General features: G+C 41.6%; 1 protein-coding gene across 2 annotated transcripts in view; it reads left to right on the top strand.

Moving 5' to 3' along the window:
* XPC (XPC complex subunit, DNA damage recognition and repair factor) overlaps positions 1-14,986 on the top strand; it is a 23,286-nt gene extending 8,300 nt beyond the window's left edge. For both annotated transcript variants that reach the window (XM_081939656.1, XM_081939655.1), the window contains exons 6-16: positions 3,460-3,617; positions 3,851-3,965; positions 4,956-5,045; positions 6,828-7,727; positions 8,425-8,585; positions 10,154-10,235; positions 10,769-10,903; positions 11,014-11,183; positions 12,425-12,518; positions 13,806-13,895; positions 14,666-14,986. In XM_081939656.1, the coding sequence (XP_081795782.1) occupies positions 3,460-3,617; positions 3,851-3,965; positions 4,956-5,045; positions 6,828-7,727; positions 8,425-8,585; positions 10,154-10,235; positions 10,769-10,903; positions 11,014-11,183; positions 12,425-12,518; positions 13,806-13,895; positions 14,666-14,875 (2,205 nt within the window). In that variant the 3' untranslated portion in view covers positions 14,876-14,986. The remainder of the gene's footprint in view (positions 1-3,459; positions 3,618-3,850; positions 3,966-4,955; positions 5,046-6,827; positions 7,728-8,424; positions 8,586-10,153; positions 10,236-10,768; positions 10,904-11,013; positions 11,184-12,424; positions 12,519-13,805; positions 13,896-14,665) is intronic.

Raw genomic sequence — 14,986 nt, 5'->3', positions numbered from 1 at the left:
ACCCAGTGGCTAGAATGCAGTACTCCAGCTACTTCTGACGGCTGACGGCTGCCAGCAGTTTGGCAGATCGAATCTCACTAGGCTCAAGGTTGACTCAGCCTTCCATCCTTCCGAGGTGGATAAAATGAGGACCCAGATTGTTGGGGGCAATATGCTGACTCTGTAAACCGCTTAGAGAGGGCTGGAAAGCACTGTAAAGCGGTATATAAGTCTAAGTGCTATTGCTATCTAATCAAGCCCCTGCTCAAGGCAAGACTTACAATGAAGTATGCCGTTAAAATATTCCTGATCAGTAATCTTCCATGCTCAGCAGAATCACATTTCTGAAAAGTAAGCTTATTGCTGTATGAATGTTTCACAACTGTTTCACAGATGAGCAGTTTTTACTATTGGAGGAACATTAGCAGAGGAGCATAAGAGAGTCAGTTTGGTGTACTGGTTAAGGCACTAGGCTAGAATGCAGAGACCGTGAGATTAAAAATCTCACCTTAACCATGAAAGACAGCTGGGTGACTTTGAGACTGTCATTCTCTCTCAGCCCATCATAAGGTTGTTGTGGAGAAAATAGAAGGAGGAAGGTGTATTGGGTATGTTTGCCTCTTTTGAGTTATTTGTAAAAATAATGAAGAGGGAATACAAATAAATAAATACTACACATATATTGTAGATGCGTTAGTAATGTCCAAAAAGTAATTCAATATATTCTTACGGGGAAAATAGCATCCTGAATTTTGGAAGGAGTTTAAAAAGCATTCCTGTGTATATAACAGTATTTTAAGTTAGCACTCAATAAACATAACTCAAAGGATTAATTACTTTTACACATTTTGTAATAAAACTGAATTTTATTTGAAAAATCTGTTTAGTGCAGCTGCTTTGCTCAGAGTGGCATATGATCTGTAAATGCAAATTTAAAACCACATTTTGGAATTCAACTGCCACATGCATCTTAAAAATAAACTGAACAGTTAAAACACTAGCAGATGTAAATACAGCCTCAAAAAGAAACCAACTGTCAAACTGATACTCAGTTAAAATTCAGCTATGTGACGCCGGAAACATCATAAGACTTCCTGTAGTCTCTCACAATACATCATGATATAAACACAGGAAAACCTTTTTTGATCTCAGCACATACTTTAACACTGCAAACTTTACAGGTGAGTTTGTCCTGAATATGTATTAGCTAATGGCTGAGGGTTTAATTACCATCTACCATGCATACTAGAAGTTTATGAAATTCATATAAAAATATGAATGTATATAATCCAAGGAGAGAAGAGAAATAAGGCTATTTCACCCCTTGGTTGAAAACAAAACATTCACTCCAGTTGGTCATGAAAGAACTGTAACTCTACAAATGGTTTCCTAAATATGCATTTTTGTTTCCTTTTTTCTTCCTCCTCCTCTTCTTCTCCCTCCCCTCCCCTCAGTCTTGGAAAGTAGGGATGTGCAGTGTGAGAATTCAGAGCCACTACCAGGTCCCCAAAACCTTGGCCCTAGGAGCTTCTTCAAATGCTGCCATCCAATTCTAATATTTAATATAAGGGGGATGAGAAGAAATGGTTAAATGTATGAGGAGTAATGACGTTACTTATGATAATTAATTAATTATGTATAAAATTGAGGTGTACATCTATAGTTTGCCCTGCCCGTGCCTAGTTAGCCTCAGCATACCATCGAAAGCCCAAATGTGGGTCTTGTTTCACGAAATGATGATGGATGCCTAGACTAAAGAATGGAACAAGATAATTTTTAACAGGAATTAACATGGATAATTGGGTGATTAAAATGTACCGACTATCTAGACCCACGCCAGTCCGGCTTCCGACCCGGGCACAGCACTGAGACAGCCTTGGTCGCGTTGGTCGATGATCTCTGGAGGGCCAGAGATAGGGGTTGTTCCTCTATCCTGGTCCTATTAGACCTCTCGGCGGCTTTTGATACCATCGACCATGGTATCCTATTGCGCCGGTTGGAGGGGATGGGAGTCGGAGGCACCGTTTTGCGGTGGTTCGGCTCCTACCTCTCCGACCGGAAGCAATGTGTGTTGACAGGGGGGCAGAGGTCGTCCCTGAGGCCACTCACTTGTGGGGTGCCACAGGGGTCGGTCCTCTCGCCTCTCCTGTTCAACGCATATGTGAAGCCGCTGGGTGAGATCATCCGTGGTTTTGGGGTTGAGTACCATCTTTACGCTGATGATACTCAGCTGTACATTTCAACCCCAAACCACCCCAACGAGGCTGTCGAAGTGATGTCCCGGTGTTTGGAAGCCGTCGGGGTCTGGATGGGGGACAACAGACTCAAACTCAACCCCTCCAAGACCGAGTGGCTGTGGGTACCGGCACCTCGGTTCAGCCAGCTGACTCCATCGCTGGCCATAGGGGGCGAACAACTGTCCCCCGTGGAGCGGGCGCGCAATTTGGGCGTCCTCCTCGATGCCCGGCTGTCAATGGAGGACCATGTGGCAGCCGTGGCAAGGGGGGCGTTCCACCAGGTCCGCCTGGTGCGCCAATTGCGCCCCCTACTGGACCGGAGTGCCCTGCGCATGGTCACTCATGCGCTGGTGACGTCTCGCCTGGACTACTGCAATGCCCTCTACATGGGGCTTCCCTTGGGACGCATCCGGAGACTGCAGCTAGTTCAGAACGCAGCCGCGCGGGTTATTATGGGAAGTACACGTTACTCCCACGTAACACCTCTCCTGCGCGAGCTGCACTGGCTACCTGTGGCCTTTCGGGTGCGTTTCAAGGTATTGATCACCATCTTTAAAGCGCTCCATGGCATAGGACCTAGTTATCTGCAGGATCGCATCCTACCACACACGTCCCTGCGACCTATCCGCTCACACAGGGAGGGGCTCCTCCTGGTGCCGTCTGCTAGGCAATGCCAGCGGGCGACACCTAGGAGTAGATCCTTCTCTGTGATGGGCCCAACCCTCTGGAATGACCTCCCCCCAGACATTCGAACTACCACCGACCTCCGTTCCTTCCGGCAAAAGTTAAAGACTCACCTATTTCAATCAGCTGGCCTGGCACTTTCTTAGTTTTACCTCCCGGGGATTTATTTTATTTTAATTGGGTTTGGGGTTTTAATTGTGATGTTTTTAGGATTAGAATATATTTATTTCTTAGTACAGCCTATCTCCCCCTCCAAATGTATCTTAAATGTATTTTATTATTATGACTGATTTTATTTGTATTGACTGTACACCGCCCCGAGTCCCTTTCTGGGAGAGGGGCGGTCTAAAAATCTAAGAAATAAATAAATAAATAAGTATATTTCTTGTGGCTTCTATGTCTTCTGTCAACCAGTGAGGTTGGGGGGAGCAGAGCTAGGCCCAACTGAATGGATCTGGCCCATATTAGCCTGTCCCTTGAATTGTAAAAATCACTTCAGTATCTCTGATGTACCCTAAGGCTGCTTGTTTCCTTAGAATCCATGTCCTTTTCCCAACAGGTTCACCTATTGTGCCTATTGGCCAACGGTTTCCATAGGAACAGGATCTGCCTTCAGCCAGATCTTCAAGCGATTGGCCTTTCTATCATTCCGATTCGCTTCACCAAAGACTCCGTAGATCGCATCAACCGCCTGTTTCTGTCAAATCTTGTGAATTGGTAAGGTGTTTTTTTTCTTTTCCATTTTTTTAAATTGAACTTTGGGTCCAACAATGGAACAACTGGCTTTCTGTGATTATGATTAGTCCAAGAATAAGGAAGTAAGTGTGACTTCTTTTTAGTTTAACTGTAAGACTGAGATAGCTTCCCTACCAACTATTCCAGCTCCCATGGAAGAGATAAAATGACTGGGCAAATAAATAAATTACGGTTCTCTTGTTTTTAAAATAAAGGTTTTCTGCAACTTTCACTATTAACAATCAGCTCTCCGACAGTGAAGATTGGCAGGTTACTCTAGAGAGACGATTTGCTGTCTATGCTGCACGAGATGAGGCGGAACTGGTGCAGGTAAGTGATAGAAGGCTTTGCAAAGCATGCTGGATACCCTGCTATGTTGTAATCATAGTAAGGATAAAATAAGGGGAGGCTATATTTTTCACATACAAAAAGAAAGACAGACCTCCGGAGATTTCTATATACATCTTGCTCCTTTAGCTGTTGATGTCATAATTGGAAATTCTGTTTTTATGCTGAGCATAGCATGCAAGGAATTTATCAGACAATATCTAAGGAGCTGCCAAAAACAAGAGGGAGCGAAGCTATTCTCCAAAGCACCTCAGGATTGGACAAGAAGCAGTGGGTGGAAACTAATCAAGGAGAAAAGCAATTTAGAACTGAGGAGAGACATTTCCTGTCAGTTAGGACAATTAATCAATGGAACAACTTGCCTCCAGAAGTTGTGAATGCTCCAACACTGGAGCATTCCAACAGGTTTGTAAGAAGATGTTGGATAACCATTTGTCTGAAGTGGTGTAGGGTTTCCTGCCTAAGCAGGGGGTTGGACTAGAAGACCTTCAAGGTCCCTTCAAACTATATTATATTATATTTTATATTATATTATATTATATTATATTATATTATATTATATTATATTATATTATATTATATTATTATATTATATTATATTATATTATATTATATTTATTATTATATTATATTTATTATTATATTATATTTATTATTATATTATATTATATTAATTATATTATATTATATTATAAATATTATTATACATGTGTGGATCTGAGTGTATGTCTGTACACACAAATACACACATATGCGGCAGTTTTAGCATTCATGGCACTAAGGAAAAAGATTAAGGCTTCAATTGTCATAATTGTAGGGGAAGGGAACCTGCTTTACATATTATATACAAATTATATATTTGTTTGATTTCAAAACATTTGCAGAAATTGTCCTGTGGACAGTGTTAACACTGAATGGTGGAAGGAGAGGTACAAAAAAGTCAGATTCCAAACTTTTTTTTCCCCCTAATAGATATTTTTACTTATTCTTCGAGCACTGCAACTAATGTGCCGACTTGTATTGTCTTTACAACCCATTCCTCTCAAAGAGCCATCGGGGAAGGTAGGTATGGCAAAATTGTTGCTATCTGGTTTTTTCCAGGAGCAGGTCCTTCTCAAACAACCTGAGACTTACTTTGTAATAAACCTGTTTGGGGTCTATTTTCAATATTTTTGCTTATGTTTATGGGTGGGCTTTGGTTTGTTTTCCTTAATTTCTTCATATCTTTATTAATTCCTTATTATTCTGGAAATAAAGGCAAATTTCAGGTCTGCCCATCCAAATATATACATTTAAGTTTATTTTAAAATTAGATAACCACAGTTCATGGAGTAAGCCAGACTATCTATGGTTTGTAAGTCGGATAAGATTGTACCTAGTCATTTCTTCAAATGGTAAACATTGTCAAATCCTTGATTTATGACTATAGTGTACCAGTAGTGACTGCCCTTCATGGTCGTAAGTTGTGATGGTTATAAAATGGGTCACCCAAGTGACCCACCAGATTTTATGATGTTTTTTGAACTGTGGTTGCTAAAGTGTTTGTCAATGGTTCACTATGCACTAGTCTTGCAGAAGATCAGAAGTAAATGTTTGCTTTCTGCAGAACTGTTGTAAAACATGGTCACGTGACTGTGGGATACTGCAAGCAGCCATGAATGTGAGCCAGTCACTGAGCTCCTGACATGCATATGACTTTGGCGGAGAGGGGCCATCAGAACCAGGTTCATAAGTACCCCTGGAAGGGCCATTAAAAATTTGAACAGTCACTAACTTACTTACACACTGACTTACACACAGTCAAGAATTACTTGTATATAATTCCTTGGGTTGTATTAATGCTGTTTTCTTCAGTAGCTCTTGATCTACAGAATGTAGAAACTGGAGCTGAGGAATGATATGGCAGTAGCCTATGGGTGGGAAGCAGGTAGGGTAAGCCATACCCTATAAAGCTATTCAATTACAAACATTACAGATGTGAAGTGCACTGTAAAAGTTGTCTGAGCAACAGAACTGGTTTATGTAGCTAATGCATGGTTTTTAAAGGGAAACAGCCTGTTTCTATTGATAAATGTGTTCCTAGTCCTTATGATTAAGAGAGAGAAAGAACTAAGAGGGTGTCCAGTTTTGCAGTCCTTTATCATCAAGGATGGCGATGGTAGAACTTTGTTACACAGACTCCCTGTGCCAGTGAAAGAAATGGCACCATCCACAGATCTCCACCGATGCACTGTAATTCATGTTGGGTTGTAAGAAGTGAATAACCAATATAAGAGCAACAAAGATGATTAGGGGACTGGAGGTAAAACATATAAAGAACGGCTGCAGGAACTGGGTATGTCTAGTTTCATGAAAAGAAAGACTAGGGGTGACATGATAGCAGTGCCAATATCTCAAGGGTTGCCACAAATAAGAGGCTGTCAAGCTATTCTCCAAAGCACTTGAGGGTAGAATAAGAAGCAAAGGGTGGAAACTAATCAAGGAAAGAAGCAACTTAGAACTGAGGAGAGACATTTAATTGTTCCTTAGAACAATTAATCAGTAGAACAACTTGCCTCCAGAAGTTGTGAATTCTCCAACATTGGAAGTTTGTAAGAAGATGTTGGATAATCATTTGTCTGAAGCAGACAAATGTTCTAAAGCAGGGTTTCCTACTAAACAGGGGGTTGGACTAGAAGACCTCCAAGGTCCCTTCCAACTCTGTTATTCTATTCTATTCTAATATAAGAGCAGGTCATTTTCTAAAGTCAACAACTTGAATTTTAATTCAGTAGAGCTATCCATATTTTTTTTGTTCTGCTTTTGCCTCTCAAAATGTTCCTCTCTCCTTCATATTTGTTTCAGGGAAAATCCTCCAAGAAAAGATCTCCTTTGGTAGCTTCGGGGACATTGCCCAATTCTGCCAAAAGCTCAAGACAATGCACAAAAACAGATACTGCTAAGAAGGCAAGCCTCTCCAGGGCCAAAAGGCTGCGAAAGAAATCTCCAACACAGGAAGATATTCAGAAAAATATAAAATCTGAGAATGATGAGAGGAGCTTGAGGGCGGAACAAGGGCTAGGAAGGCCTAAAAATGACCGGCGACGGCAAGTGGCATCTAAAGTGTCCTATAAAGAAGAAAGTGGAGACAGTGAGGATAATGATTCTGAATTCTGTCCTACAGAGGGAAATGATGATGGCAGCATATCTGATGAGGATTTTGAAATTCCCAGAAAAAAGCTGAAGTCACCACTAGGAACCCCTAAAACAACGCTAGGAACCCTGAAAGCAAAAGCAATTGTCAACAGGCAACAATCCGTGCCTTCTGTATCGAAAAGAGACAAGGGCTCAGAGATAATTGGTAGTTCGGTAGACAAAACAGTCAGTCCATGTTCTTCAAATTCATCCAAGAAGCAAAACAAAATAATTTCTAGTGATGAAGAAGAAGAGCAGAGATCAGTTGTATCCAGAGGCACGGACTATTGGGTAGAGGTTTTTCTTGAACGAGAAGACCGTTGGATATGTGTGGATTGCATGCATGGCAATGTTGGACATCCTCTGGAATGTTTCAAGTACGCCTCAAAGCCAGTGTGTTACATCATTGGCATTGACAACAATGGATTTGTAAAAGATATAACACAGAGATATGACCCAGCATGGATGACTTCAACGAGGAAGTGTCGTGTGGATGCCCAGTGGTGGGAGGATACCTTGGAGCCGTACAAAAGTTCTTTTGTGGAACGAGATGCTAAAGAAGAAAGAGAGGTAAATAAAATGGAACTGGAGGTGTTTTTTTTCCCCAGTAATCAAAATTACAGTACACCCAAAAGGACTCAAATATTCTTTAGTTTTTGAGTTTGAGTTTTATTAAATTTATATACCGCCCCCCTCTCCCCGCAGGGACTCGGGGAGGACTTTATCCTTTTCTAATAGGTTTGGATCCTTAGGTTGCAAAAACATGGAGCTCTCTCCTTTTATCTTGGTCTGCTTTTTATCCAAGATCTCAACTAATCTGTTCCTCTTGGTTTACCCACTAACTCAGATGTTGTGTGCTTTTATTCAGTTTCTGTTCAAGTCAGTTCTTGGCTGAGTGACAGCAGAGCTTGTGCACATATTTAGGGAGACCAATCTATAGTCTGAAACCACATAGAAAAAGGTATATCTGTACTTGGGCAAGTTCATACCAGAAATCGTTTTAGCTGACTTGGCCTCTCATACTTCTTTGAACCAAAACTCCTTACTGTACTTTCCAGAATAATCAGCACAGTTAAAATCCCTTCCGGGAAAAGTAGGGTTTCCAATGATGCTTAGACAATGTCTATAATACCGATAGTTATTTAAATGCAAAGCAAGGTTAATAAAGCAGGACTCAATATTGTCTTTTGTCTAGTCTTCCAAAAGCTGAACAATATATTTGTAATTGGTTGCTTCTATATTCTACTGGTAATAACATGATTCCCAGTTTGTAGCTAAACTTCAAGATCAGCCTTTGCCAAAATCCGTCAGTGAATACAAGAATCATCCGCTTTATGCCTTGAAGAGGCATCTCCTTAAGTATGAAGCCATCTATCCTGAGACAGCTGCAATTCTAGGATATTGCCGAGGGGAGGCTGTCTACTCCAGGTGAGACAATTCTCAGGTGTGTATGCCATGAAACAAGGCTTCATTTGCTACACCTGTCTGGGATCATCACATTGTTCCACTAGCAATACCTTACTGCTACTTACTTTGAACATTTAAACAATGATCCATGTTTGCACTCCCCCACAATGAATGTTACTCATCTATCAAGGTACTTAAGAGTTGTCTTCTCTAACTTGGCAAGGGATGGTTATTCCCAAACTTGACTGAACTTCAAGTGTGCAGTTCAGCACAAGAGAAATTTCCATCTGCTCAGTTTCATTGAAAAAGTGAGACCTGTGTTGACTGTTTGAGGCCCAAGAGGGCCTTGGCTGTCCATCACTAGAAGCCATAGCTTGTTTATACAAGTTACATAGGAAGGACAGATCTGGTGTTTGTGGGTACGAGGCCAGTATCCCTTTCATCCCTTGGCTTTTCCCTCCTAAAATGAATCTGTTTTTTTCTCCCTCCTCCCCCTCTCCCCCCCCCAACAAGATTTGAGTTGGATACTAGAGGTAGATGGGCTACTCAGAGTGCATCTATGAAACCTGTTTTTCTGCTTGAAAAGTCCATCTAACCCAGTGTTTCTCAACCTTGGCCCACCTGAAGATGCGTGGACTTCAACTCCCAGAATTCCCCAGCCAGCTGGGGAAGCACTGACCTAACCTATGCTTATTTTTTCCCAGTCTTTCCCATCCCTGCATTAAACACAGCATGGGGATTTCTTGCAAGTAAGCATTGAGAGGAAAGTGGGCCATTTTGATTATTGTTCTTTATTGTATATTATCTAATACATAGTTCATTGTGAATATTACCTATATCAGCGATGGCAAACCTTTTTTGGCTTGTGTGCCACAAGGGGGGGAGCGCAGGGGGGGTTGTGTGCGGGAGTGCCACACCCATAATGCAACGCGCGATCCCCCCAGTGCACATGCGCGCACAACGCATGACCCCCCCCCATTTTTACATGCTTTTTTCGCCCTCCCCAGACTCCAGAGGCTTTATAGGAGCCTGGGGAGGACGAAAAGAGCCTCCCCCCCCCCCAGAGGCCCGGAGGGTGGTTTTAAGCATTCCGAAGGCTTCAGGGACCGTCTGGATGGTCCCTGAAGCCTTCGGAGCGCTCAAAAGGATCCTCAGAGCAAACCAGAAGTGACTTCTGGTTTGCTCGGAGAGTGGTTTTAAGCGCCAGAAAAGCCTCTGGATGGTCCCTGAAACCTTCCGAGTGCTCAAAAGGATCCTCCGAGCAAACCGGAAGTGACTTCCGGTTTGTTCGGAGGCTTGTTTTAAGCATTCCAAAGGATTCAGGAAAGCCTCCGGAGGGCCTCCGGGGGGGCGGTGGGAGGCTCTTTTTGCCCTACCCAGGCTCCTATAAAGCCTCTGGAGGCTGAGGAGGGCGAAAAATGGCTTTTAAAAAGGTGAACTCAGCTGGCCAGCGCGCACATGCGCGCTGGCCAGCTGACAGGGCAGCGCCTCGCGTGTCCTGACAAATGGCTACACGTGCCACAGGTTCGCCATCACTGACCTATATGAAGCTATATTGTTTACCAAGAATGGTATTTGGCTAATTTCAGAGACTGTATCCATACCTTGCACTCCAAAGACACCTGGTTGAAACAAGCTCGAGTGGTGAGGATTGGAGAAGTGCCTTATAAGGTAGAGTGACAGCAATAATATTTTTCGGTCTAATGTTGAAATTTGTGTCAGGAAACTTTTATATATAAAACTTTTGAAGCTGAATAACTCTTTTTTTTTAAGTTCTTTGGAATCAGATTAAAGGATTTTTTTTGCCTGTCATCTGTGTTTTGCTTTTTTTGTGGCTAACTACAGCAGATACTAATTCCAACAGGTGGGATGGAAGAGTGATAGTTTTATCCTGCTGTTGTTGCCATTAGAGGCATGGTTGTTCAGACCAAAAGGTAGACCAGAGTAAGAAGCGTTTACAGACTTACTAGTACTGACAGACTCAACACTACCTAATCTGATTTAATGTACTTTTATGGCCAAATACTGCGAGTGGGGTGTTGGAAGTTTAAGTACTTCTTACTCTTAAGGAGATGGGCAAACTCCTGATGCACATAGCCAACTCCTACATATTTCTCCCTGAGAAAGAGGCTGTGATCATTGCTTTGAGAATTATGAGCAAGAAAGAATGATGACGCCACTCTCAACTCTTGGTGTTTGCACAGATGGTGAAAGGTTATTCCAACCAAGCGAGAAAAGCACGAATGGCAGAACCTGCAAATCGGGACAAAATGGATTTGCCATTGTTCGGTCTCTGGCAGACTGAGAAATACCAGCCACCTCTGGCTGTTGATGGAAGGGTAAGCTGGCAATTAGGTAGAGTGGGTAGGTTTTAAACTCTATTCTCGCACAGAGTTCATTTCAGTATAAGTTGTTCCAATTTTTTTTTTTCATTCCACTTCTCTTTTAGGTTCCTCGGAATGAGTTTGGGAATGTCTATCTCTTCCAACCCTGCATGTTACCAATAGGCTGTGTGCAGCTAAACCTTCCTAGCCTTCATAGAGTGGCCCGTAAGCTAGATATTGACTGCGTTCCAGCTGTTACAGGATTTGATTTTCATGGTGGTTACTCTCATCCTGTGTAAGTCATAAACTTACAATCTGGTTTTACTAGGATACACAATGATCCTATGTGCTACTTAGTTATACCGTTGTCTTGGATTTACTTAGCAAACATGGTTAGTGATAATATTACAGAAAAGCAGAATTAGCAATTTAGTTGCTTAGTCTGAAATAGTAAGAGCTTAGCACTTGCTCCCTTCCTTACCATCCACTTTCACAAAGGTGGATTGACCTGGTTTTTATTTATTCATTCATTCATTCATTGAATTTATATTGCCGCCTATTTGCCCATGGCAACTCAAGGCGGCTTACAGACTATAAAACCACATGCAAAACAATAAAATTAATAAAAAGAATCTAATAATAAAATCATCCCCTGCCCCAGTAACAGCCGTTCACACGAGCCATATAATGGGCTCCATCCTGCTCTGGGTTCCCCAAGCCTGCTGGTAGAACTAAGTCTTCAGCACCTTCCAGAAGAGTATTAGAGTGGGGGCCATTCTAATCTCTGGGGGAATGATGTTCTAGAGAGGAGCCACCACAGAGAAGGCCCTTCTTCTGGATCCCACCAGGAGTATCTCTCTTGGGGATGGGACCCACAACATTCCCTGCCTCCCCGCTCTGATGGGTCAAGTCAATGTGACCGGCAAATGACAGTCCATCAGATAACTTGAGCCATGATAAGATAAGCCATGAAGGACTTTAGAGGTGACAACCAACCTCGAATTGCACCGGGAACCAAATTGGCAGACAATGCAGCTCCTGCAGGAAAGGCAATACATGTGCACAAAACCATGTGTGCCAGTGCATTTTGCACCAACTGGAGCTTCCAGATGCTCTTCAAAGGCAGTCCCATGGAGAGTGCGTTCCTCTTTTTACCTCTGTTTATTTAATATTTTTATATCCGTATCATTCAGGTGAGGACGCTAAAGCAATTAACATTCCCTCCTAGCTTACTAGGTTAGCTACTCATTTATGAATACAGTTATATCCCTTCACGAGTTCCTGGGTACTTTCCATCTAGTTTTCCAAATATTGTTGAATGGACTGACATTTAATCTATTGGAGGGATGGGGAATTTGGAGCCATCCAGATGTTGAAATGTAAGTCTCAGCATCTCTCACTGCTGCCCATCCAAGGATAAATTGGAATCCAACAATATTTGAAAGGCCAAAAGTTGTTGCCCAGCCCTAAGTCCATATAAACACAAGTCCCTGAATTGTGTTTTGTTCCAAATGACAACCTGCATCCTTTTCACAGCACAGAAGGCTATGTAATCTGTGAAGAGTACAAAGAAGTGCTTGTTGCAGCCTGGGAGAACGAAGAGTCAGAAAGGGAAAAGAAGGAAAAGGAGGTGGGAATCACTTTGATGTCTTTATTAATGTGAGGGGAGAGGGGTGAATTGTTAACAGTCAGCAGCATTACCAAGCTAAATTAATGGTGCATTTAATTACAGATCTAGTAGACAGTTAATACTTTTGCAGCTTTTGATAGCATTTTCTAGCCTAGTGCCCTCCAAATGTGTAAGGATTACACTGATTTAGAAACTAAGGGAGTTGTTCCAGCTCATCTGGAGAGCATAATAAATTTATATAATTTACCATTTCAATTTTGACAGCTACCCAATGTTATAGGACTCTTATAAGGCTGTCCTCGATGATTCAGTCCTTGCAACATTTCTGTTTACCACATCTTACTCTGTGCATGTAGAATTCCTCCCTTCTTCCTCAAGAAGGCTCAGAAGATTGTTTTATGAAATTTTGATGTAATTTTGGATTCCCGTAGATGCTATTTGAGGCTGCCACAGATACTGTAAGGTTACGTTGTTGGTTTGAGCTCAGAGCTTGGCGATTTGGTTGCAAACGTTTCATCCCCATTTGAGGAGACATCTTCAGTGTGCTTTGGATTGTGCTTGACTTGGGGAGCACTGGCCTTTAAATACCTTTTGAGTCCTGGTCTGATTTCGTGTTGTGTGATTGGCTAGCTGTAATTGCTGAGTCATAGTGCTTGGTTTTACGTACCATCTGTATGATGTAAATTAGTGCTGGTGTTGTTCGGATGTCTTCTGATGATGTCATTTGGATGTCTTCTGATGATGTCATGGCATCATCAGAATAATAATAATAAAATAATAATAAATATTTATTTCTTAGCCGCACCCTCTCCCGAAGGACTCGGGGCGGCGTACAATGAAACATATGAAATAAATATGGACAAAACAAACATATAACAGAGACATATACCGAGACATACACAAGGAGGAGGTCGACCCATCAGAACAACACTAGCACTAATTTACATCACACAGATGATACAGTAAATCAAGGACTATGATTCAGCAACTACACCCAGCCAATCATACAACTCGAAATCAGACCAGGACTCAAAAAGGTATTTAAAGGCCAGTGCTTTGACAGACAAGCTCAATCCAAAGCACATTGAAGATGTCTCCTCGAATGGGGACGGAATGTTTGCAACCAAATCGCCAAGCTCGGAGCTCAAACCAACAACATAACTACCAACCCAAGCTACTAATATTCAAAGACATTTCAATACTGTAATGTGCAGAGATGCTACTTTGCCAACTGCACTGTTAATTATGTGCCCTTTGGTTTTAATTCTGGGTAAACTTTAAAAACAGAAGCGGGAGAAGAGAGTGCTGGGAAATTGGAAACTGCTGGTGAAGGGACTTCTGATCAAGGAGAGATTACAGAAGCGCTATTCTACCAAGGTAACAAAACATTGGTGTAATATAGGGATCACAAATCTGAAGTTATTCGAGGCCGTCTGGACACTGGAGTTGGTGCCCAGATCGGAGAAAGAACAAAATGTTACTACAGATTTCTTAACATTGAAGATATAATCTGAAGTAAAATACTTTTTAAGAAATATATGTAAACATACTTTGCATTTGAACAAGTACTTCCTGCATAGAAACAATACATTTTTATTACTTTTGAAATGACAAGTGATGGCATTATTTCTTGATGCATTAAGTTTTAAACTGAATGTTTTGTTTGCTTATGTGAAGTTATCTGAAAGAAAGGAATAATTGGGCTTTCAGAGTATACTTGAATAGGATTGTAGGTGTGCTTAACAGTGGGTTCAATTATAAATTCTGTCAACAATATGAATATCAACAGCATTATATTATGATAATGCTAAGTGGCTTAACAGTCAAGCATGTTATTTGTTGAAAAAGTGTGGTCATCCATTTCAGATAGTGAGTTCTTTGGGGCCAAAATAATAGAAAAAAGAGTTCTCTTTTTTCCTAGCATTTCATGCATCATATTTTGCATTCTGTGAAAATGCAGAATGCATAGTTTGCATTCTGCTGGTTATTTTTTTTCCCTCGGATGCAGGAGGATTGTTGAAATCTGAAAACAAATTCTGTATATTTGGATTTGTACAGCATTTGTAATGTCAATTACTAGTTTTGTTGCAATGCAAGGAGAATTCTTCCACAGCATTAGTGTAATGTTCTAACTCTTTCTCTTCCAGAATGAGACAAGAGCCATGATGGAAGGGGAGTCTGGTTTCTCATCCGATGAAGAAGGACCAAACTCAGAAACACCTGCTGAAGACGTGGTTGTTTCTTGGCCCCAAAATCGACAAGCTGAGGAGCAGAGTGAGAAAGGAAAAACAACCAAAAAGAACAAGAGAGAAAAGAAAGGAGAAGCAAAATATTTGTTCCCGTTTGAGAAATTGTGATAAGGAGTTTTGGGACTGGCTTAGATTCTTTTGATTCCTGTCTTAGTATAAACCAGGAAGTACTTTTATGTCCCTCGACTGTACATTCACACTGAACCTTTCCTGCCAGCA

This window comes from Natrix helvetica (assembly GCF_964273705.1).
Source record: "Natrix helvetica genome assembly, chromosome: 1".
Taxonomy (NCBI): domain Eukaryota; kingdom Metazoa; phylum Chordata; class Lepidosauria; order Squamata; family Natricidae; genus Natrix; species Natrix helvetica.
The sequence above is the reverse complement of the archived record's forward strand: the minus strand, read 5'-3'. Positions and strand labels throughout refer to the sequence as shown.